Raw genomic sequence first — 26656 nt, 5'->3', positions numbered from 1 at the left:
TACTACTCAGAAATGGCAAACAATTTAAAACTTATGAATTGTGCCTGTCTGGTCTGACTCAGTGGTTGGAGCGTCGACCCACAGACTGAAGGGTCATGGGTTCGATTCCCAGTCAAGGGCACATAACTGGGTTGAAAGTTTAATCCTTGGCCCTGGTTGACATCGTTACGGAGGCAACTAATCAATGTGTCTCTCTCACATGAATTTTTTTTTTCTCTCTCTCTCCCCTCACTCCTTTCCACTCTATCTAAAAATTAATGGAAAAATATCCTTGGATGATGATTAACAACAACAAAATCTTATAAACTATTATTTCTGAAATTTTCCATTTAGTTTTTTCCATTTAGTATTATCTGACCACAGTAACTAAAACTGTAGAAGTGAGGAGACAACTGTATATAGTTTAAATTCTTAAAAAGGGAGAAAATGCACGTGATTGAGATGCAATGGAGCTATAAAATTCATTATGGTCATAGTGATAATCCAAAAAAAAAAGATTCCCTAAAATGTCACCAATTAAAGCTGCTAATAATGAAATCCTAATGTTAAGCTGGTAAATAAATGGAAATGAAGCATTTGTTCTGCCTTTCATGTATTTCAGGACAAAAAAAGGTTTTAGATAATAAGAGATATTGAGAGAAGATTGCCAGCTAATAAAAATAGAAGAAATAGTAAGATATAAGTCTTTATTTTGTTAACTCCTAATGAAATTGATATAAGCAAGAATCTTCAATTGATATTTAAAAAGCCATCAGGGACCATTGTATGGCTGAATGGATTGAGTGTTATCCCATGCACTAAGAGGTCACCAGTTCAATTTCCAGTCAGGACACATGCCTGGGTTGCAGGCTTGATCCCCGGCGGCAGCCAATCCATGTTTTTCTCTCATCAATGTCTCTATCTCTCTCTCTCCCTTCCTCTCTACCTAAAAGTAATTAAAAAAACATATATTTTTTAAATGTATGAAAGCCATTAAAGAAATGGCTGATCCGTACTACTTCTTAACTTCTTTTACTTCTTAAGCAAAAGAGGTAAAACCTCACTTGTGAATAATTAATTGAATGTTAAATACCTTTGAATGTCATGCAATATGCAACACAATATCACCTATGATGTAATCTAGCTAAAAATGTTTAGTTTAAGCATTGAAATTGCTAGGTGTAACTTTGAGGTAACAGGGAACATAAAGGATAGAGAAATAATTTTAGTAACACCTATTAGGAAGCAATCACACACAACTGGATTAGAAGGCTGATAATCCAAATGTGGTACTTGCACTGTTTAGACAGACAGGGTAAAGAAAAAAAGCGACTTTTCTGGCCTTGACAGGTATGACTCATTATAGTTAGAGTGTTGGCCGGTGGACCAAAGAGTCAAGGGTTCAATTCTGGTCAAGGGCATGTACCTGGGTTGCAGGTTCGATCTACAGCCCTGCTCAAGGCACATGAGAGAGACAACCAATTAATGCGTTCTATCACATCAGAGTTTCTCTCTCTTTCTCTCTCACCCCAAACCCCACTCTTCCTCCCTCCCTTCTAAAATCAATGGGAAAAATATCCTTGAGAGAGAATTAACCAAAAAAAAAAAGGGTGCTTTTCTGGATTTAAGAAAGTTAAGAAATGCTAACAACCAGATAAATATAATCTTAGATTGGATCTTGATTTAGATAAACCAAATGTAAAAGATTAAAGGGACAATTACAGAAACCTGAATATAAATTTGTTATTAGATAAACTGACCTTATTAGATGTGATAATATTAAATCAGTTATAAAAGGTTCTATTTTTTGAGGGGTGCATATTATTTAGAGACAGAAGGACAAAATGTCTGTAATTTACTTTAAAATAATTCATTTTAAAGAAATTGAGTTTAAAATAAATCAGATAACGTATCATAATATTTCCTTAATATATCAGAATCATGCTACATATTTTTTTTTTAGCGAGAGAGAGAGAAAGAGAGAGAGAGGAAGAGAAAAAAAGACAGAAACATCAATTAGAGAGAAACACTGATCAGCTGCTTCCTGCAAGCCCTCCACTAGGGATCAAGCCCGCAATCTGAACATGTGCCCTGACTGGGAATCTAACGGGGACTTCCAGGCCCATGGGACAACGCTAAATCCACTAAGCCACACTGGCTGGGCATACCACTTTTTAAAAAAATCCTCAACTGAGGACATTTTTTTTTTTCTGTTGTGATAGAGTGGGAGGGGGAGAGAGAGAGAGAGAGAGAGAGAGAGAGAGAGAGAGAAACACCGATGTGAAAAGGACACATTGAGTGGCTGCCACCCGCACAACCAAACCAGGCCAGGGGACAAACCGCAACCAAGGTACATGCCCTCAGTGGGAACTGAACCCCGGGTCTCTCTGGATCGCAGGCTGACGCTCTGACCGCTGAGCCAAACCGGCCAGGGCCTACTTTTTTTTTTAAACCCTCACCCGAGCATATTTTTCCATTTATCTTCAGATAGAGCGTAAGGGAGAGGGGGAGGATAGAGAGAGAGCACACGAGTGAGCCAGAGAAACATCGATGTGAGAGAGACATATTGATTGGCTGCCACCCGCATGACCCAAAAAGGGTCAGAGATCAAACCACAACAGAGGTACATGCCCTTGACTAGAATCAAACCCGCGACTCTTTGGTCCATGGGCTGACAGTCTAACTACTGAACAAAACTGGCCAGGGCTATACTACATATTTTTTATATCCTGTTTTTTACTAAACATTTATTCCTAAATCACTAAATACACTTTGAAAGCAAAGGGGAAAACACACACACGCACAGAATACAAAAACTCATTTATACATTTTCTTTTTTTTTTTTAATCCTCACCCGGGGACATTTTTGCATTCATCTTTAGAGCAGGAGGGAGAGAGAGAGAGAAACATCAATGTGAAAGAGAAACATTTATATGTTATTGGCTGCCTGCTGTACACACCCCACCCGGGGATCAAACTTGTGCCCTAACCAGGAATCGAACTGACGCAACCTTTTGGTGTATGGGACAATGCTCCAACCAATTGAGCCACCCAGCCAGGGCAGTACTGTAAAGGATCTTTTACTGATGTTTTCTGTGAATGTATACAACCACTGATTCTTCAGAGGCTCAGCAGCCTCTTAGTTTTAGGGGAGAATGAAAGAGTGCTATTTTTTTTTATCCTCACCCAAGGATATTTTTTTTTCTTTTTCATTTATCTTCAGAAAGAACAGGAGGCAAAGAGGGAAGAAGAGAGAAAAATATCAATGTGAGAGAGACACATTGACTGGTTGCTACCCACACGACCCTAATCGGGGCCGGGGACAAACAGCAACTGAGGTATGTGCCCTTAGCAGGAACCGATCCAGGACTGTCTGGTCCACCTCTCCAACCAGGGACATTTATATATTTTTTTTTTTTTCATTTTTTTTGGTACGTGCCCCTAGTGGGAACCAAACCCAGGACTCTCTGGTCCGCAGGCCGATGCTCCAACGGCTGAGCCAAACCGGCAAGGCTATACATTTTCTATATAACAAGTATATGCTAAGATTGTGCCAGAAAATGAAGGTAAAAAACTTGAAAAGATCTCAGTTAGCCATGGCTCGTTTGGCTCAGCAGTTAGAGCATCGGCCTGCGGCCCAGAGAGACCTGGGTTCGATTCCTGCTAAGGGCACGGACCTTGGTTGCAGTTTGTCCCCGGCCCTGGTTAGGTCGTGTGGGTGGCAACCACTCGATGTGTCCCTTTCATGTTGATGTTTCTCTCTCTCTCTCTTTCCCTCCCACTCTATCTGAACAAGAAAACTGGAAAAATGTCCTAAGGTGAGGATAAAAAAAAAAAAAAAAATTCAGTTAAGGAAATAAGTGTCCCATAAAGACAAAATATGACATTGGAAGGCAAAATTGCAGCATCCTAAGAGTACTAATACAAGATTATTCTGCCCAGTGTGGCTCAGGAAACTGAGTGTTGTCCCAAGCACCGAGAGGTCACTGGTTCAACTCCCAGTCAGGGCACATGTCCAGGATGCAGGCTCAGTCCCCGGTGGATGCTGACTGATGCTACTATCTCTCTCTCCCTCTCCCTTGCTCGCTATCTAAAAATCAGTAATAAATCCTGCCAGTGTGGCTCAGTGAATTGAGTGTCATCCCATGGACTGAGAGAACCCGATTCGATTCCTAGTCAGGGAACATGCTGGGGTTTCAGGCTCCATCCCCAAGAGTCAGCAGCAGAGAGCTGACTATTGTTTCTCTCTCACATTGTATCTCTCACTCCCTTCCTCTCTCTTTAAAACAAAACAAAAAAGTCAATAAAAAGATATTTTAAGAATAATAAAAATTGGAACTTCCAGTCGAGATGGCAGTGTAGGTAAATGTGGTATGGCATCCTCCCACAACCACATCAAAGTTACAACTAAACTACAGAACAACCATCATTAAAAACTGCCTAAAATCAAGCTGAATGAAAGTCCTACAACTATGAAATTAAAGCAGCAGCCGCATGAAGGCTGATAGGAGGGGTAGAAGTGCGACGGGCTGGTCCCACACCAATGTGTGGCGTCTAAGAATTAGTAGGATACCTTGGCTGGGAAGGTCCTCCCTGAGAACTGAAGTGTCCCGGTCCCACACCAGGTGCCCTGCTCAGGGTTCCAGTGCCAGGAAGAGAAGTCACCATAACTTCTGGCTAGAAACACTAGTGGGAACTGAGGCTCAGGGAGGCTGAGGCGGCTGGAGCCCCCAGCAGCTCCTCTTAAAGGGCCCGAACACGGACTTATCGGACTCACTCCCTCTAAGCTTGGAGGGGAGGCAGTTTGAGGGGCGCCAGAGACATACAGGGAAGAACTGAGCTGTTTGGCATGGGAGTGAGGGCTGGAGAGGGGGATTTCTCGAAACAAACATGCTGTCAGAGGCCTTTGTTCCTTTGGTGAGCCCTTTCCTGGGGCGGCAGACGGCAGCCATATCGGGGACTCCAGCAATCTGGCTCACACTGGTTGCCCCGCCCTGGTGATTCGCTGAGGCCTGCCCTACCCAACTTTCAGGCCCACCCAAGCTCTTCCAGTTGCTTTACCATAGGATTGGCCTGTCTTCTATCCTGCTTCAGGTTTTCCTAAATTCTTTCAAACAAGCAGCATCTGGTCTCAGCTAGCCTCATACCTCTCGTTAAGTAATACACAGAAACAAACACAGGGAGGCAGCCAAAATGAGGAGACAAAGGAACAGGTCCCAAATGAAAGAACAAAATAAAACTCCAGGGAAAGAACTAAGCAAAATGGAGATAAGCAACCAAATAGATGCGGAGTTTAAAACATTGCTTATAAGGATGCTGAATGAACTTAGTGAGAACCTCAGCGAACTTAGTGAGGGCCTCAAGAGCATAAAAAAGGACCAGCCAGACCCTGGCCGGTTTGGCTCAGCGATTAGAGCGTCGGCCTGCAGTCCTGAGAGACCCGGGTTCGGTTCCCGCTAAGTGCGCATACCTCGGTTGCAGTTTGTCCCCGGCCCTGGTCGGTTTTGCGGGTGGCAGCCACTCGATGTGTTCCTTTCACATCGATGTTTCTCTCTCTCTCTCTCTCTCTCTCTCTGTTCCTCTCTCTCCCTCCCACTCTACCTGAACAAAAAATGGAAAATGTCCTCGGGTGAGGATAAAAAAAAAAAAAAAAAGACCAGTCAGAAATGAAGAATGCAATCAGAAACGAAGAAGGCACTAACTGAAATAATGTACAGAGATTCAATAGTAGAGTAGGTAAAGCCAAGAAGCATTGATTTGGAATGTAAGTAAACTAAAAACACCCAATCAGAACAGCAAAAGGAAAAAAATATCCCAAAAAAATGAGGACAGTGTAAGGAGCCTGTGGGACAACTTCAAGCATGCCAACATTCGCATCTTGGGGGTGCCAGAAGGAGAAGAGCGAGAACAAGAAATTGAAATCCTATTTGAAACAGTAATGGCAGAAAACTTCCCTAACTTGGTGAAGGAAACAGACATACAAGTCCAGGAAGCACAGAGACTCCCAAACAAGATGAACCCCAACGGGCCCACACCAAGACAATTCATCATCAAAATGCAAAAGGTTCAAGACAAAGAGAGAATCTTAAAAGCAGCAAGAGAAAAGCAGTTAGTTACCCACAAGGGAGTTCCCATAAGACTGTCAGCTGAGCCCTGGCCGGTTTGGCTCAGCGGTTAGAGCGTCGGCCTGCGGTCCTGAGAGACCCGGGTTCGGTTCCCGCTAAGGGCACGTACCTCGGTTGCAGTTTGTCCCCGGCCCTGGTTGGTTGTGCGGGTGGCAGCCACTCGATGTGTCCCTTTCACATCGATGTTTCTCTCTCTCTCTCTGTTCCTTTCTCTCCCTCCCACTCTACCTGAGCAAAAAATGGAAAAATGTCCTCGGGTGAGGATAAAAAAAAAAAAAAGACTGTCAGCTGATTTCTCAAAAGTAACTTTGCAGGCCAGAAGGGAGTGGCAAGAAACATTCAGTGATGAAAAGCAAGAACCTACAAGCAAGATTACTCTATCCTGCAAAGCTGTCATTTAGAATCGATGGCCATATGAAGAGTTCCCCAGAAAAGAAAAAGTTAAGGGAGTTCACCACCACCAAACCATTATTATATGTAATGTTGAAGAGTTTTCTTGAAGAAAAAGATTTAAAAAATGAACAAAATGGCAATGAATACATATCTATCGACAATTGAATCTACAAACAAAATGAACAGAAAGAACAGAAGCACTCTCATAGATACAGAGAACATTTTGTTGGCTGTCAGATGGGAGGAGGGTTGGGGGAATGGATGAAAAAGGTGAAGGAATTAAGAATTACAAACTGGTTGTTAGACTGACAAACCTCAAAGGGAAGGTTGAGGGGGTGGAAAGAGATAAACCAAAGAACATATATGTATATATGCATAACCAAAAGACACAACAGTGTGGGGAAAGACGGGGGGGGGGGGGGGGGGCGCGCGGGAGGGAGAGGAGGGGGTTAATAAGGGAAAAATGAACATCTGTAATATATTCAACAATAAATATAAATTTTTAAAAAATCAGTAATTAAAAAACAAAAGACTGTTGAAATTTTGGAATATACCTTGTGTACCTGTTCTTGTACCTTCTTTTGTTTTTTCTTAGGAGCAAATATCTGATCATATTCTTCTGTATATTCCAGAAGCCACTTGCTCGGCTTCCTAAGGCGTTTCTTCTCTGACCGCACAGCTAAGAGGAGAAACAAGTTCATTATTAGCTAAAAAGTTAGAGGAAAACCCATTGTTTTCATGCAGCCATTTCTGTACTTCCCAAAGGTACAGAGATGGGAAACTCTTAAAAACACTGGACTAAGCTCCAGGAGACTGAAAATAATTTCTTATGGTTTATCATAGGCACAAGTTGGGAGTAGAAAGACTACTTGCTCTGTAGATATACACACACAGCCTATTCAATTTTACAAACAATTAAGCTGAAACTAGTGTACTATAATGACAGCTACAACTAACATTAAAATACAGATTCTAAGTAAGATAAAATCATAAAATTCATCAAGAATCACTTTAACATCTCTCTGGATTATGCAAATATTGATGCATATTCAGATAGAATATTTGCTAATCAGCACTACCACGTAAATTTCAAAAGCACTTTATATATCCTTCATTATCATGATTGCAGTGAGTTTCACAAAGGAAAACAAATATTTCTAAACAGAATCATCAAAAATATATCACCAATTATATGTATACAGTTACCTGAATGACATAAAGAATGTATGCCGTGTAGGTCAAAATATGAAACTATAGATGAGTACTTGCTTTAAAAAAAAACTCATCTTTTGTGGTCAGAATATCAAAGTATCATACCACTCACTTTCAATTAATGGTGAAACAAATAACTATTATAATTTCCCTATAAATCTTTGTTTAATACACTTAACATGCTTCAGAATGTAAAATAGAGTCTACTCAAAAGTCAAAAGGATTTCATGATATGATGATCTCAGAGGAAGTTATTCCTGCTTCAGTTGTACGTGGCAATGTTGATGGTCTTTTTTTTCCTTTTTATTTATATTTATTGTTGAAAGTATTACAGATTTCCTCCTTTTATCCCCTGTTGACACCCTCAACCCAGCTCCTGTCTCTGATGTTCTTTTCATAAAAGGAACACAAGCCTGGCAAGTGTGGCTCAGGGATTGAACATCAACCTATGCACCAGGAGGTACCCAGTTCAATTCCTGGTCAGGGAACATGCCCGGGTTGCAGGCTCGATCCCCAGTAGGGGGCAGGTAGGGGGCAGGCAGGAGGCAGCCAATTGATGTCTTGCTCATCATAAATGTTTCTCTCTCTCTCTCCCCCCTCCCTTCCTATCTCTGAAATCAATAAAAATATATTAAAATTTTTAAAAAGGAATACAAAAGTTAAGATCAAAAAGAAGTCACAGACAAGCTAGGCAAAGGCTCTTACTCCTTAGACAGTACATATGGAAACAAGCCATAAAATGGGTCAAAATTTGGAAAATAATTTCTTTACACCAATTCGAACTGCTGTAATTTCACAGTGGTAATATCCTACTTAGTTCATTTAAAGAAAATGTAAAAGGAATTGAAAACTTGCATATATTTTATAGCAGCTTTATTTCTAATTATGAAAACTTGGCAACAACCAAGTTATACCTGAATGGATAAATAAACTGGGTATATCCAGGCAATGGAATATTATTCAGCACTAAAAAGAAATGAGCTAAGATGGCGGTAAAGGTAAACACAGTACTCACCTCCTGCCACAACCACATAAAAATTACAACTAAACTACAGAACAACCATCCTTCAGAACTTCCTGAAATCAAACTGAATGGAAGTCCTAAAACTAGGAAATTATAGAAGAAGCCACATCCAGACTGGTAGTAGGGGCGGAGGTGGGGACAGACTGGTCCCACACCCACATGTGGTAGATAAAAATGAGGAGGATACCTCAGCTGGAAGGTCCTCGCTGAGGAGTAAGGGGACTCTGGCCCACACCAGACACCCAGTTCAGGCTTCCAGTGCCAGGAAGAGAAGTCCTCATAACTTCTGGCTGTAAAACCCAGCTTGAACTGAGGCTGCTGGAGCCCCAGGCCATTCCTCTTAAAAGGTCCCCTGCTCGGACTTACTCAGACTTGCACCCCACAGGCTGCAGTGTGGGGATACAGCTTGAAAAGCACCAGAGACATAAAGGGAAAAACTGAGTTGTTTGGAATCGGGGCAAGAGTTGGAGGGGCAGCTTTCCCTCAAACAGACAATGCTGGCAGAGGCATTGTTCCTTTGGTGAGCCCTTGGGGCAGCAGATGGCCACAATATCTGAAACTCCAGCAACCTACTTTACACTGTTCAACCTGCCCTGGTGATTCCCTGAGGCCCTCCCCGACCCAACTTTCGGGCCCACCCAAGCTGCTTCCAAAGGCTTTATCAAAGGATTGGCCTGTCTTGGATCCTATTTCAGATTTTCCTAAAATATCTTTAAAAAGCAACATCTGGTCTCTTGTTAAGTGGCCCCAGGCCTGGTACTAGAAGCAGCCAAACTTGGGTCACAACTTGGCTTTGCCTGGGCACTTCCAAGATGAGCACAAGAAGCAGCCGTCTGCAGATCACTTCGTAGCTTACGCCGGGTGGCTCCCGGTAGAACACAAGCAGTGCTGACCTTGACCCAGAGGCAGCACACACCCAGTGGACAATTTCAGATCACATCGAAGCACCACCACCCAACCACCTCCACAAGTGACACACTCAAAGAGTGGACTCAGTGTGTACCAGAACCCAGGTGAAGTGTCTTGCTCTGTGTGATAGGCCCCTACACAGCTGATCCTCCAAGGTAGAAAGAGGCTAGTGGTCAGTGGCCACAGACGGTCCTTACAGCCAATCAGCTTGTGTAAATCCCTCCCACTGATGCACCAACTGCAATCAAGAATCAATTACAACAGAAGGGTGTACAATCCACACTAAGGGTGCACTTCGAGGGCACAGCTGGGGTGATCAGGGAGGCTGTACCACTGGATCCTACAGGACACCTACAACAATAGGATACCCTACAACAAAGCGTAGAGGACATAGCAACTCTACCTAGTACACAGGGAAGCAGCCAAAGTGAGGAAATAAAGAAACATGTACCAAATGAAAGAAAAGCACAAAACTCCAGGAAAAGAACTAAACAAAATGGAGATAAGCAATGAATCAGATGCAGAGTTCAAAACACTGCTTAAAAGGATGCTCAAGGAACTTAGTGAAAACATCAACAACATAAAAAAGAACCAGTCAGAAATGAAGGATGCACTAACTGAAATAAGGAAAAATTTACAGCCCTGGCCGGTTTGGCTCAGAGGTTAGAGCATCAGCCTGTGGTCCAGAGAGACATAGAAGTCCAGGAAGCAGATAGTCCCAAACAAGAGGAACCCAAAAAGATCCACACCAAGACACATCATCATCAGAATGCCAAAGGTTAAAGACAAAGAGAGAATCTTAAAAGCAGCAAGAGAAAAGCAGTTCATTACCTACAAAGGGGCTCCCATAAGACTGTCAGCAGATTTCTCAAAAGAAACTTTGCAGACCAGAAAGAGTGGCAAGAGATATTCAAAGTGATGAAAAGCAAAGACCTATAACCAAGATTACTCTATCCTGGAAAGCTATCATTTAGAATTGGTGGACATATCAAGAGTTTCCCAGACAAGAAAAAGCTAAAGAAAGAAGTTCATCACCACCAAACTAGTATTATATGAAATGTTGAAGTGTCTTCTTCAAGAACGAAAATATGAACAAAATGGCAATTAATACATATATATCAATAACTGAATCTATAAACAAAATGAGCAAGCAGAATAGAAACAGACTCATAGATACTGTATCTAAATATTAATACAAAAAAAAAAAAAAAAAGTCCTCCGTGAGGATAAAAAAAAAAAGAAGAAGAAAGAAATGAGCTATTGAGCCATGAAAAGACACAGAGGTAACGTAAAAAAAATGTTACCTTTATTGTTAAAAGACACAGAGGATACTTTTAAAATGCATTTTACCAAGTGGGGGGAAAAAAAGCCAAGCTGAAAAGGCTATATATTACATGATTCCACCTTTATGACATTCTGAAAAAGGCAAAACTGTGGAGAGTATAAAAAGTAGTTGCTGCTCTGACTGGTTTTGTCTCATTGGTTAGAATATCCGCCCATGGACTAAAGGTTCTCTGGTTCAATTCGAGGTCAAGGGCATGTACCTGGGTTGCACATTAGATCCCTGGCCCTGTTCGGGGTCAAAAGGGAAGCAACCTTTCTCTTTTTCTCTTTCTTTTTCTCTGTCTATCTCTCTCAGGCAGAGCACAGAAGATTTTTAGGGTAGTGAAAATACTCTTTATGATAACACAATGGTGGACATTTGTCACTATACAGTCATAAGAATCCATGACACCAAGAATGAACCCAAATGACAAATGATGGATGCCAAATGGAAGAGGGAGTTGGGGGACTAAGTGAAAAAGGTGAAGTATAAAGTGGTAGTTACCAAATAGTCACAAGGATATAAAGTATAGCTTGGGGAATATAGTTAATAATATTGTAAGAACTATATATGGTGCCAGGGGTGTACTAAACTTATCAGGGGGACCAACTCATAGGTTATATAAATGTCTAGCCACTATGCTATGATCCTGAAACTAGTATTAAATGTCAACTGTAATTCAAAAAATTTTAAATGCTTTTAATTTAAAAAAATAACTGATTTAAAAATAAGATGCAACTATATCCTCTCTCTAAGATATAGACACACATAGCTGAAATCTAAAGGATGAAGAAAACATAAATACAAATGAGAGCAGAGGTGGCCCTACTTAAGACAAAATAGACCTGAGTCAAAACTACCACAAGACACAAATAAGATCATATAATGATAAAAAGGTCAATTCAGCACAAAGATTACTTTAAACATATTTGAAAAGATAATAATTATAAATATATATGCACATAATATCAGAGCACCAAAATATATGAAGCAAACACTGACAGAACTTACAAGAGAAACAGACAATAAAATAATAGTATTAGAATACTACCAGGCTTTCTATAATAAATAGAACTACCAGACAGAAGATTAATATGAAAATTCAAATATGTAAAAAATAACGCACTTTTTCTAAAAAATTTTTTCCCCTTTATTTTAGAGAGAGAAGAAGTGAGAGGGAGAGAGAGATATAAACACTCATGAAAGAGAACATCGATTGGCCGCCTCCTGCATGGCCCCACTGGGGATCGGGCCCACAACCTGGGCATGTGTCCTGACCTGGAATCGAACCGTCAACCTCTTGGTGCATGGGTCGATGCTCAACCACTGAGGCACACTGGCCGAATAAAATAATGCACTCTTGAACAACCAATGGATCAGAGAGGAAATTACATTAAAAATTACAAAATATCTTGAGACAAATGAAAATAAAAACACAATATGCCACAACTTGTGGGGGAGACATAAACCACAGAACTTATATGCATGTATACATGAACAATGGACATGGACAACAATGCTGGGGATGGGGGTGGGATGTATCAGTGGGGGAAAAAGGAGAAACATCTGTAACAAAAATAAATTACTTAATTAAAAAAAAAAAAACACAATATGCCACAACTTATCAGATGTTAATAGCAGAATCTGTCTACATTAAACAGAAAGATTCCAAATCAACGACCTAACTTTAACACCTCTAAGAATGAGAGAAAGGACAAACAAAACCAGTGTTAGCAGAAGTAATATTTAAGCAGAAATAAACAAAATAGAGAATAAAAATAGGCCCTGTTTGGCTCAGTGGTTGGAGTGTCAGCCTGAGGTCCAGAGAGGCCCGGGTTCGGTTCCCGCTAGGGGCATGTACCTGGGTTGCAGTTTGTCCCCAGCCCTGGTTGGGTCATGCGGGTGGCGGCCACTCGATGTGTCCCTTTCACGTCGATGTTTCTCTCTTCTCTCTCTCTCCCTCCCACTCTATCTGAACAAAAAAAAAAAAGAGAGAATAAAAATAGTACCAACAAAAACTAACATGTTTTTCTGTAAAGATAAAATTGACAACCCTTTAGCTGGATTACCTAGAAAAAGTAGGGAGAGAGAGAAGGCACAAATAACAAAAACCCCAAATTAAAGAGGAACTACACACAATTATATGCTAGCATACTGTATCATCTAGAAGAAATGACTAAATTTCTAAAAACAATTTACCAAAACTGAACCATGAATAGAAAATCTGAACTAAAAAGATGATTAAACCAGTAATCAAAACCTACCAAGAGCCCTGTCCGGTTTGGCTCAGCGGTTAGAGCATCAGCCCGTGGTCCAGAGAGACCCGGGTTCAGTTCCCACTAAGGGTGCGAACCTCGGTTGCAGTTTGTCACCGGCCCTGTTTGGGGTTGTGCAGGAGGCAGCCACTCGATTTGTCCCTTTCACATTTATGTTTCTCTCTCTCTCTCACTTCCTCTCTCTCCCTCCCACTCTATCTGAACAAAAATGGGAAAGATGTCCTCGGGTGAAGATAAAAACAAAAAACTTACCAAGAAAGAAAAGCCCAGATGGCTTTACTAGAGAAATCTACTATGCATTTATGAAAGCACTAATGCCAAAATATTCCAAAAAACTGAAGAGGGGAAAACATTTTCAAACTCCTTTTATGACACAAGCCTTACTCTGATAAAAAAATTTTTTTAAAGCGAGACCAAAAAAAGAGTATTATCCCTTATAAACATTGGTGCACAAAATCCTCAATACTAGCAAACTGAATCCAACAGAAGCACATTAAAAGGATTAGAGCCCTGACTGGTGTGGCTTAGTTGGCTGGGAATCATCCTGCACACCAGGAGGTTGCAGTTCGATTACAGGCCAGGGCACATGCCAGTTTGAGGTCTGAATCCTCAGTGGGAGACATAAAGGAGGCAGCTGATTGATGTTTCAGTATCACACTGATGTTTCTCTCCCTATCCCCCATTTCAACTCTCTCTAAAAATCAATTTAAAAAGTTTTAAAGCCCTGGCTGGTTTGGCTCAGGGATTAGGGCATAGGCCCAAGGACCAAAGAGTTGCAGGTTCAATTCCAGTCAAGGGCGTGTACCTCAACTGCGGTTCGGTCCCTGGACCTGGTCGGGGTAGGGCGGGAGACAATCCATCAATATGTCTCTCTCACATTGATGCTTCTCTCTCTCTCTCTCTCTCTCTCTCTTCCTCTCCCTCCCTCCCTCCCTCCTATTCTATCTGAAGATAAATGGAAGAGTGTCCTGGGGTGAGAATTTTTTTTAAAAAGTATTTTTTAATAAATAAAAGGATTATACACCATGACTAAGTAGGATTCATCCCTTGGGTGGAAGGACAATTCAATACACAAAAATCAATAAATGCAAAACAACACATTAACATAATGAAGGAAGAAAATCACATGATTATTTCAACTGATGCAGAAAGGTTTACAAAATTCAATACTTTTTCCTGATAAAAACAAACTAGGAAGAGAAGTAAATTATCTACATATAATAAAGGTCATATATGAAAATTCCACAGCTAACATGACATTCTATAGTAAAAAACTGAAAGCTTTCTCTCTAAACTCAGGAACAAGGTTAGGATAACCACTATTTCCACTTCCATTTAAAACAGTAATTGGAAATCCAAGCCAGAGTAATCAGGCAAGAATTAGAAATAAGACATCCAATTTGGAAAGGAAAAAGTAAAATTATCTCTCTTCATATAGGACATGATGTTGTATGTAGAAAACGCTAAAGATTATTTACACACACACACACACACACACACACACACCCTGTAAGAATAAACGAATTCAGTATAGCTACAGGATACAAAAATCAACATTCAAAAATCAGTTGTGTTTCTATATACTAATAATGAACAATATAAAAAGGAAATTAAGCCCAGCTAGTGTGGCTCAGTGGTTGAGCATTGACCCATGCACCAAGAAGTCACTGGTTCAATTCCTAGCCAGGGCATATGCCCAGGTTGTAGGCCAATTCCCAGAGGAGGACATGCAGGAGGCAGCCAATTGATGTTCTCTCTCATCTATGTTTCTATCTCTCTCTCTCTCTACCTTTTTCTCTCTAAAATCAATAAAAAAAAAATTTTTTTTAAAGGAAATTAAGTAAATAACCTCATTTACAATAGCATAAGAAATAAAATTCTTAATAAAACTAACCAAGATGTGAAGGAGTTATGCACTAAAAACTATAAAACATTGCTGAAAGAAATAAGACACAAATAAATGAAAAGATATCCTGTGTTCATGGACTGGAAGACTTCTTCAGAATCAGTGCTATCCTTCTCAAAATCCCAGTGGCACTTTTTTTGGCAGAAAAAGAAAAACCCGCCCTAAAATTAACATGGAATCTCAAAGGATCCTGAATTACCAAAATAATCTTGACAATGAAGAACAACAATGAAGGCTTCACACATTCTGTTTTCAAAACATATTACATGTTCTCAAAACATATTACAAAGCTACAGTAATCAAAACAATATGAGCTTACCATCAAGACACACATATAGATCAATGGAACAGAATAAAACAATATGAGCTTACCATCAAGACACACATATAGATCAATGGAACAGAATAGACCAGAAATAAACCCTTACACATATGGTCAAATTATCATTGACAGGAGTGCTAAGACTACACAATGGAGATAGAAGAAAAGATTCATGACATTGGAATAAGCAATAATTTCTTTGATATGATACCAAAAACACAGATAACAAAAGCGAAAATATATAAATTAGACTACATAAAACTTAAAAATTTCTGCACAGCAAAGGAAACAATTTAACAGAGTGAAAAAAATCTGAAGAATGTAAGAAAATATATGCAAAACATATATTGGATAAGAAGTGATTATGCAGAATAAAGAACTCCTACAATTCAGGAACAAAAAACAACTCAATTTAAAAATGTGCAGAGTCCTGGCTGGTTTGGCTCAGTGGTTAGAGCGTCGGCCTGCAGTCCAGAGAGACCCAGGCTTGGTTCCCGCTAAGGACACGTACTTCGGTTGCAGTTTGGCCCTGGCCCTGGTTGGGCCCTATGGGAGGCAGCCACTCAATATGTCCCTTTCACATCAATGTTTCTCTCTCTTTCTCTCTTCCCCTCTCTCCTTCCCACTCTATCTGAACAAAAAATGGAAGAATGTCCTCAGGTGAGGATAAAAAGATAAAGTAAAATAAAATAAAATAAAAATGTGCAAAGAACTAGAACAGACGTTGCTTTAAAAATACACAAATAGCCCTGGCCAGTTTGGCTCAGCGGTTAGAGCGTCGGCCTGTGGTCCGGAGAGACCCGGGTTCGGTTCCCGCTAAGGGCACGTACTTCGGTTGCAGTTTGTCCCCGGCTCTGGTTGGTCGTGCGGGTGGCAGCCACTCGATGTGTCCCTTTCACGTCGATGTTTCTCTCTCTCTCTCTTCCTCTCTCTCCCTCCCACTCTATCTGTACAAAAAGATGGAAAAATGTCCTCAGGTGAGGATTAAAAAAAAAAAATACACAAATAGCCCACAAGCATTATAAAAAAAATGCTCAACATCACTAACCATCAGCAACTGCAAATTAAAACCACAATGTGATATCACCTTACACCTGTTAAGATGACCACAATAAAAAATTTTCAAAAATTAAAAATAACAAGTGTTGTCAAGGATGTGGAGACAGTGGAATCCTAGAGCACTGTTGAAGCCACTATGGGAAAATAGTATAAAGATTTCTCAAAAAAATTATAACTAGAATTATCGTATGATCTAGCAATCCCATTTCTAGGTGTATATCTAAAAGAACTGAAAACATGATCTCATGTTCTCTGCATGTTCAATCACCACAGCATTATTCACAATAGTCAAGATATGGAAGCAACCTAAATGTCCAATCTGAATGTCCATTGATAGATGAGTACATCAAGAAAATGTGGTATGTAAATACAATGAACTTTTATTTAGGCTCAAAAACGGGAGCCCTGCCCAGTATGGCTCAGTGGTTACAGTGTTGGCCTATGCACCAAAGGGTCACAGGTTCAATTCCAACCCAGGTCGGGGAGACCGCAGGAGGCAACTAATTGGTTTCTCTTTCACATCAATGTTTCTCTCCCTCTCCCTCCCCTCAAAAAGAAAAAAATCAATGAAAAAAATATCCTCGGTGAGGATTAACAATAACAACAACAAAATACACACACAAAAAAATAGTTTACAGTTGTCTGTATAGGAAATAATACAATAATAACTAATAAAAGAATATACTATGGCCTGACCAGTGTGGCTTAGTGGTTGAGCATTGACCCATGCACCAAGAGGTTGGCACTTCGATTCCCAGTCAGGGCACATGCCCAGGTTGTGGGCCAAATCCCCAGTGCGGGGCATGTAGGAGGCAGTCAATCGATGTTCTCTCTCATCGATGTTTTTATCTCTCTCTCTCTAAAATCAATCAATAAAAAATATATATACTATGTGTTTTGTAGATTCACAACTGTAAACCTACTTTAAAAGGGGGGGTGGGATCCTATCATATGACAGAACATGGATAAACCTTGAAGACACTATGCTAAATGAAGAAATAACTAAATCACAGTAAGATAAATACTATAACTCCATTCACATGAGCTATCTATAGTAATCAAATTCATAAAAACAAAAAGAGAATGGTAATGGCTGGGGCTGGGCAAAGGAGGAAATGGAAAGTTATTGTTCAACAGGTATAGAGTTTCAGTGATGCAAGATGAAAATGTTCTAGAGATCTGTTGCACAACAATATGCATATATTTAATACTGTAATCTACACTTTAAACTTGTTCAGAGGGTACATTTATGTGTTTTTAACAACAGTAAGAATAAAGGATTGATGATACATGCTAAGTAAAAGAACCAAACACAAAAGTACCACGTATTGTATAATTCTATTTATATGAAATGCACAGAATAGGCAAATCTATAGATTGGGAAGAAATGAAGGGAGATTGATAAAGGGTACAAGGTTTCTTTCTGGGGTGATGCAAATGTTCCAAAATTGATCATGTTGATAGTTATACTGGTCTGTGAACATACTAAAAAACACCTAAGTATAAACTTTAAATAGGTGAATTTTACGGTATATAAATTATAGATCAATAAAGCTGTTAGAAAACAGAACCTAGTATAATAAACAACTTTGAGAAATCAGTTTTATCCTCAATAACAGTGTATTTATTCATGTATTTTTCAAAAAAAATTTTTTCTTTATTGATTTTAGAAAGAGAGAGAGTGAGGAAAAGGGAGAGACAGATAGAAACATCAATGAGAGAGAACATCAATAGGCAGCCTCCTGCGGGCCCCCCACTGGGTATTTGGCCCACAATCTGGGCATGTGCCCTGACCGGTAATTCAATCAGCGACCTCTTGGTGCATGGGTTGATGCTCAACCACTGAGCTACAACAGCTGGGCTGTTTATTAATATCTTGACAGACTTGTTTTCCTTCTGCTGCTAAGGTAAGTACTTCATTCTCAAAACTCATTCCAGAGGTGATATAAAATGTCTAGGGCCTTCAAATAAGTACCATAGAACACTTCCAATTTTTCAAAGCACATATCCCTTCTATGTATCTAAGTGAATCTTCTTAACTTGTAGTCAAAGGAAGCTTAATGTTCAATACAATCTGTTTGATTTCTGTAAACTAATAACTGGATTTAACTATTAGGCTCAGTGCCACTCCATTACCTACAATACCAGATAGAACCTGAAAAAGTTCAGACTTAAAAGAAGAGGCAACACAACAAAATGATCTTGAAAATTACTAAAAGCAAGAGGGAAGAAAAGCTTTTAATAAAGCATAATTACTGAAAGTATATAGAAGGCTGGTTCTCAAAACGCAGACCCTTCTGCATAAAGCCCTTTCTTCAAGTGATAATTCTTCCCTCCCAATTGACACTTAGCCCTTCATTCCATTAAGAACTTCAGAGGGGAATCTTTGTATCACTGACTCTAATTCCTTTCTATGACAGTCAGAAATCCTTACCTGGTTCAGGAAGCTCAGGCTGGGGGGTCAAAGTGGGAATTCCTGGCTCCTTTTCCGTCTCCTCAGTGTTGGCACTGGATTTATCACAAACATTCAGCTGCCGCCCAACTGATTCTAAGCAGCCGGTGTGATTTGGATCTGTCAGCACATCCTCCAACATGTTCGTCGAAGGAGGAGGTCTATGCTCTGGGAACTCATCCCCCTTCTTTACAGGGTCAGCAGAAAGTGAGATCCCAAAGGAACCCTCAGAGTTTTCTTTCTCCCTAAATCTGTTAGTGCGCTTACGAGGTTTAGTGCGCCTTTGGTTTAAACGCTGCCACCGCTTTTTAGGTACCACTTGATTAACACCATTGGGTTCATCATTCTCACTGTTCATTTCAGAGTCCAGCTCTGGAACTTTTCTGTTTTCAAAGGTGGGGCCTTCTTCAGGAATTTTATCAAGGTCAGACTGGTTGACTTTGTTGTCAAAATGAACACCGGAAAAATGGGTACCATCTTCATCTGTTAAGTGGCCCATTAACGGAAGGGATTCTTCTTTAGCAGGGTCTTCTACCGCACCTCTCAAGGAGCCATTCTCTGAAACGCCACTCTCTCTGTCTCCTGGCAGTGCAGCCTCTGGAGTCACAGCTGGAAGTTGGTTCAGTTTTCTTTTGCGATCTGTCTTTAAGGCTTTACGGTTCACTGTGTTCTTTCCCATCTGGCCTGAAAAACCATCTCGCAATTTGGATGATGGCTTTGATCGCCCACAGTTGCGCCTAGTAACACAGTTTGAACGACTTTTGCCAGAAGCAGGGAGGTCTCTTCTGTCGGACACTAAGCCAGGTAGGGAGGCAGACAACTCGCCAGATAGTACAGAGTCACCCCCACTAGGGCTACGATGGACTGGATCCTGAGTGCCATCTCTATTTTTTTCTGAATTATGATTTGAGGTTCCTGAAACCAAGACCTTAGAAGTCCCTAGAGGACTACTCATAGAACAGTCCCCAAAACCAGGGCTCCGATAGGAGACCAAGTTTTGAGCAGTCATTAACCGTTGCTCCTTGGTCTTACTATCGTGCATATCTTTCAACATCATTAGCAATGTACTGAATTTGTAGTCTGGTTCAATAGGTATATGATTCTGACCAGAGGCAGAAGAAAAAAGTAATGGTTTTGATGGCTTTGATGTTCCAGATTCACTGACATCTTCACTTAAGGATCTATAAGAGAGTTCCTTCAATTCAGACAGAACATGTTTCACCACTGCTGTTTCTATGTCATTTGAATCCCTGGTTTTCTCATGCATGTTGCTCAGTAGTTTTAGCCCATCTCCTTTCCCACTTTTGGAAATGCTGGCCAAAGGAGAGCCTTTGGTATCAGAAGAACAGCATTTCAAACTGCAGTCCTCATTTGTAACTGAAGGTTCCACTACAACTGGATTTTCTTTATGTTTGCACTTTATACTTCGAATCTTGGGCTGTTTACTTTTCGAAGGTAACAGAGCTTGATTTGTAGCCCCACCCTTTATTAGTGAGTTCTCATTGCAAATGCTTGATGGGGTGTTGAATCTTGTAGAGAAACCATCATTTCTAAAATCCGATTGGGGTTTGCGGACAAGAGTGGACACTTTAAAATCCGAGAGATTAACCTGAGATGTCTCAGTTCCAGACTCTGCTGTCTTAGTACAATCTGTTAAGTGGTCTGTAAGTGAGTTAGTAATGAGGGACTTCTGCTTTGCTTTTACCTTAGTGTTTGTGGCAGGATACCTGGAATACTTTACCTTTTCATTTTTCTGCACGGACATGTTCTCCGTTCTATCAAAAGCATCTGTAATTTCAAGGACACTGTTATCGGACTCTGAACTGTGATCTATGGGATCCAGATCACTGCTTCCATCATCAGAAGTGGTACAGATACTAATGGAATCACTTCGTTTTTCTTCATCACCTGCTCCAATATAGCAGAGCTGTACATTTGAACTACACATTAGACCACGCTGAAGTTTCTTCTTCTCCCCAGAACGTTTAGAAATCAAGGCACCCTCAGATAAGCCAAGTAAAGAGTCACAATTTGAAGTCTCAAATTCTTTCTTTGCAGGGTTATTTGCACAAGAAGAAAACAGAAAACTTCCTGGGGCAGTGTTGGCCCCTGTAAGACTGTTTGCTATCCTGGAAAGTTCATTAGAGGCCTGCTTATCAGATACATCCCCAGAAATAAAGTTTATGCCAAGGTTCTCTGGAATCTTTCCTCTCCGTTCTTCTTTATGTGCTTCAAATTGCATGTGGCCCTTTTTCACACAAGTCCTTTTTGGATTATCAGTGCTCTTTCTGGCTCGAGACTTAGCACAAGGCTTTTCCTTCTCATCTGCAGAATGTTCAGAGTCAAAAGCCAGAGATTTCAAGCAGCCATTAAGCAACAGGTCATGTTCTGATTCAGGATCATTTGTACAGTCCTCAAATGGCATATCTTCCTCACTGTCCAATTTGATAGAACTGCTGACACATTTTCGGTTCTTTGACCCTTTGGGAACATCATACTGTTCAGCAAGACCAACACTGGCTTCCCATTTACTCAAAATTTTCTGAGGAACCTTAAATTTAAAAGAGAAAAAGGTTATCACTTATCAAAGAAATGGGAGTAGGAAACAGGGAGATGATCAGTGAACACCTTGAAAATCAGCTTTTCAAAGTCTTGTTGTACTTCTTTAAGGCCCTTTTATGGTACCAGTCATGTGGTTAGCACCAATAGCTCACCCAGAGATTAACGAATGGGGATTCCTCAACACTACATCACCACCAAGACCTATCATTAGAGGCAAGATTGATCTCATCAACCCTCCATTCTCCCTGACTTTGTAAGCACAAAGGAATGGACCAAAGCTTATACTACAACATTACATTACTAATCAACATCACATTACTCAATCAAGGAATTACCAGACCCTTCTCACTTACCCCTCCACACCTTAAATAAGGATATATTTTCTTTCTGGCTTATGAAAGCCAAGCACTTGCTCAGCTGCATAAAGAAGAAAATAAAAGGCTAAACAAAATAAATATAAAGAAAGAAAAAAGAATGAAAACAGGAGAAACAAGTGGGTCAGACCTACCCTAGGAAACCTGAAATTTGAACCTCTGGTTCTCAGTACGCTTTGGCTAATCAAGATTCTTCTACACATGCTATATAAAATCTGGATTATGACCAAGCAGTCTTAATTATATAGTCTAGAGACGCCAAAACACCCGGGGTGTAACAAATTACACATACTCTTTTCTTTTTCTTTTTTCTATTTATCTTCAGATGAAGTGGGAGGGAGAGAGAGAGAGAGAGAGAGAGAGAGAGAGAAACATCGATGTGAGAGAGACACATCGACTGGTTGCCTCCTGCACAACTAGACCAAGGTCGGGGATGAACTGCAACCGAGATACGTGCCCTTGACTGAAATTGAACCTGTGACTCATTGGTCTGCAGGCCGATGCTCTAACCAATGAAAAAACCCGGCCAGGGCCACATGCTCTTTTCTTGATTCATCACATCATGAGGACAAATCAGACTCTTTATTTCCCTCCTTGGCTTCAAATAACAGATATTAGTCAAGGTTCTAACCATCAATTAGTGTTCTCAAATTACTGTAATACTTGTAAAAGGGACGTTCTGCTAACCATGTAAAAATTCAGGTCACTAGATAGGTAGCCTCCTCTTACAAAGCAATTAGCTGATCATCTGGTTTATTTTATATACAAACACATACCACCCATTAAGTCTCATAACTGTGACCAGAGTAAATCAATTTCAAGAACCTGAAAGCTCTAATTAACTACTCACAAAAGGGAGTTGTTTAATCTACATAGCTAATGACTTGACACAAAAACTCTGAAACATCCCAACCACCAACCACCCAAGGTATTATAAAAGATATGGCTATTAGCCTCCTTCATCCTAATGGCAACACATTCTAGTTGTTCTAGAGTATCAACCTTATGACATACTACATATTTATAATAACTTCTAATGCACACAACAGTTATAGAAGAACATATGATTACACTAGGTTTTGAGTTGAAGATACTAGTCCTCAAGAACTCAAATTAAAAATGGCAGCGACACCCTGGCTGGTTTACCTCAGTAGTCAGATCATCGGCCCATGGACAGAAGGGTTGCAGGTTCTATTCCCAGTCAAGGGCACACACCTGGGTTGCAAGTTAAATCCGAGGCCCCAGTTGAGGTCTGCAGGAGGCAACCAATTTTTTCTCTCACACATCCATGATATTCCCTCTTTCTCTCTGCCACCCTCCCTCCCTTCTACTCCATCTAAAAATTTTTTTAAATCAATGAAAAAATATCCTCAGGTGAGGATTAACAGCAACAACAAAAAAGTAGAGCCTGCATACTGACTCTAAATTATCCTGGCTATGACTTTTATAAAATAATCTAAAAGTATTTATACACAGAGAACTATGAAATATCAATGTAATAGAAACTATTTCCCCTTGTAGAACTAACTATAAAGAAATATTAAAAGAACCAAAGAACTTATATGTATATTTGCATAACTAATGGACACAGACAACAGTGTGGGAAAAGGCGGGGGGGGGGAGAAGTGGGGAGGAGAGGGTCAATAGGGGAAAAATGAGGAACATCTGTAATACACTCAACAATAAAGATAAAGTAACAACAAAAAAAAGAAATATACTGAAATTTTACTCAGCCAACTTTAACACAAAACATCAAGGAAACAAAACCAAAACATAATGCTCTTTATTAAAATATAACCAGGTATGAAACTTCGAGCACTAACAAGATTATAGAAAAACCAAACACAAAACAAAAATTTTTAAAGCTTTGTCTCTATTGCTCTTTTTAAATATGTTTTTATTGATTTCAGAAAGAGAGGAAGGGAGAGGAAGAAAGAGAAAGAAACATCGATGAGAGAGAAATATCATCATTGATTTGCAAGCCACTGGCTAAGGACCGAGCCTGCAACCCTGGCATGTGCCCTGATCAGGGATTGAACTGGTGACCTCTTAGTAAATGGGTCGATGCCCAAACACTGAACCACATAAGCCAGGGATATCTTTCTCATTTTTAAGAGAAATAATTAATCCAGAGGGTGAGAAGTAGAATATTTCATTTTGATGATCAGTTTCTTTTTACATAAGGTATAACCAAAGATTAGTCTTTTTTAAATTAATTTATTTTTGTTACAGATGTTTCTCCTTTTTTACCCCGTTGACACCCTCCTCCCCACCCACCCCCATCCCCAGCTTTGTTGTCCATGTCCATCAGTTATGCGTACATGCATATAAGTTCTGTGGTTTATCTCTTCCCTCCCCTTCACCCCTTCTTCTGAGGGTTATCAGTCTGTACCCTACTTCCACGTCTCTGGGTCTACCCTGTTCCTTAGACTGTTATGTTCATTATATTCCACAAATAAGTGAGATCATGTGATATTTGTCTTTCTCTGCTTGGCTTGTTTTGCTTAGGATAATACTCTACAGGTCCCTCCATGTCGTCTCAAAAGATAAGAGATCTTTCTTTCTTACAGCTGCATAGTACTCCATTGTGTATATGTACCACTGCTTTTTTATCCATTCGTCTACTGATGGACACTTGGGCTGTTTCCAGATCTTAGCTATTGTAAATAGTGCTGCTATGAACATGGGCGTACATATATTCTTTCTGATTGTGTTTCAGGCTTCTTAGGGTATATTCCTAGAAGTGGGATCACTGGGTCAAATGGCAGTTCAATTTTTAATTTTTTGAGGTAACACCATAGTGTTTTCCATAGTGGCTGCACCAGTCTGCATTCCCACCAGCAGTGTACTAGAGTTCCCTTTTCTCCATACCCTCGCCAACACTTGTTTGATGATTTGTTGATGGCGGCCACCAAAGATTCGGTTTGCCATTTTGTATTGTCACATCCAAGTGACATGGCAAAAATTAGCTGAAATCATTTCTCTAAAAATTGACTGAATATTTGGAAGGCTACCCCATCTCACCCCTGCAAACAACCTTGTTTTCTACCTATTTTGTCACAAATATCCATCTACCAAAGGGAATAAATTATATTTCAAAAATATAATAATGCTTCCTTGTCTCCTCCCTGCCCACCCTCAAGATGATTTGAGTTTTTTGTTCTTTTTGTTTTTTACCTTATGCCTATATCCTTTTTCTTTCTGCTTGCCTCTTCTCCTAAGGACAGGCAGCTCTTCAAATTGATGTCTGCCTTCGAACATGACAATTGCTTTTCCAGCCACCCAGGCTCTCTCAGAAGGGTCTCCGAAAGCCTCCACGTAGTACTGTCGATAGGGCCTCCGGTTGGAAACTAAATAAGAATAAAAAACAGTGTCACCACTTTAAAAATATGAATGTTCATCATAAAGATAACATCCACACCATTGTTGCCAAAGAAGGTTCTGTTTACCATCTCCTCTCCAAAAGCAACAAAATACCTGCAGAAAAAGAAATCCTGACTTAGGTAAGATAGAAGAAAAAATTTAAATATTCAATTAATGTGAAAAGAAAATGCTTGAGTTTATCAAAGAACTCAATGTTTCGGTGAAGTGATAACCTATATATTCCAAACCAGTGAGAGGTTGATTAGCTGATCACAGAACAAATTAATATCGCAACAACAGTTCCTTTTACCGTAAGTCTATAAAGTCTTACACCCTCATTACTGGAAAATACAAAAGACATATAATAAGCTACAGCACCACAAATACAATGATCAACAAGAAATGCCTGGATGGTGTGGCTCAGTGGTTGAGAGTCGACCCATGCACCAAGAGGTTGCCAGTTCAATTCCTAGTCAGGGCACATTCCCAGGCTGTGGACCCAATCCCCAATGGGGGGCATGCAGGAAGCGGCCAATCAATGTTCTCTTTCATCCATGTTTCTATCTCTCTTTCCCTCTCCCTTCCTCGCTCTCTAAAAATCAATTAAAAAAAAAAATCTTAAAAAAGAAAAACGAAGTAGATTATAGTAAAAGCACAATAATTCCAACAACAAACATTTACTTTAAAAAACAAACACTAAAGAAGTAGAAAATATTAATTGGAAAACAAATGGGGGCACTTGAACAGAATTTTTTTAAATCCTTAAACTAGAATATATTTTTATTGATTTTTTAGAGGGAGGGATGGGGGGCGGGGAGAGAGAGAGAGAGAGAGAGAGAGAGAGAAGCATAGATGTGAAAGAAAAACATCTATCAGTTGTTGCCCAACTGCACAATGACTGTGGATAAAACCCAAAAACTACATAGGTGCCCTCACTGGGAATTGAACCCTCAGCCTTTAGATATATGGGACAACACTACAACCAACTGAACAACCCAGCCAGGGCCTGAGCACAGTTTTTCAAGGTAAACTGCTTATTAAGAAGAGAATTACAGCATGAGGACCCAGAACCCTCAAAGGCATGAATGAGTAAAACAAATGAAACAGCTAGAACTACAAGTAGTTCAGAACACTGTATCATAAAGTGGGAAGAAAGGGAAATTAAGTATGTAAGCAGTGACCAGATGCCATGTTAAGTTTGACCATTATAATGTTGGCAATGAGGAGCCTCATTTAAACTGTGGAACCACAGGCTCAGTTTCCATCTTAGAAAGATAAATCTTATTGACTTCTAAATAACACATTTAAGAGGAAACAGAGCATTGTACTACACTCATCCTTCCTCTAATGATGATAAAATGACTATGTGATAAGAT

At 40.0% G+C, this 26656-nt stretch overlaps 1 protein-coding gene across 15 annotated transcripts in view; it reads right to left on the bottom strand.

The window, feature by feature from the left end:
* Window positions 1-26656, bottom strand: part of NSD1 (nuclear receptor binding SET domain protein 1) — a 185577-nt gene that overhangs the window by 66979 nt on the left and 91942 nt on the right. For 13 of the 15 annotated variants that reach the window (XM_036239591.1, XM_036239589.1, XM_036239602.1 and 10 more), the window contains 3 exons: window positions 25095-25267; window positions 18964-21532; window positions 7052-7176 (listed from right to left, as the gene is read on the bottom strand). In XM_036239591.1, coding sequence (XP_036095484.1) covers window positions 7052-7176; window positions 18964-21532; window positions 25095-25267 — 2867 coding nt within the window. The remainder of the gene's footprint in view (window positions 1-7051; window positions 7177-18963; window positions 21533-25094; window positions 25268-26656) is intronic. The other 2 variants (XM_036239603.1, XM_036239595.1) reach the window with 1 other exon arrangement.

Source organism: Molossus molossus, unplaced genomic scaffold (genome assembly GCF_014108415.1).
Source record: "Molossus molossus isolate mMolMol1 unplaced genomic scaffold, mMolMol1.p scaffold_m16_p_4, whole genome shotgun sequence".
Taxonomy (NCBI): domain Eukaryota; kingdom Metazoa; phylum Chordata; class Mammalia; order Chiroptera; family Molossidae; genus Molossus; species Molossus molossus.
This window is presented reverse-complemented; position numbering and strand designations above follow the sequence as displayed.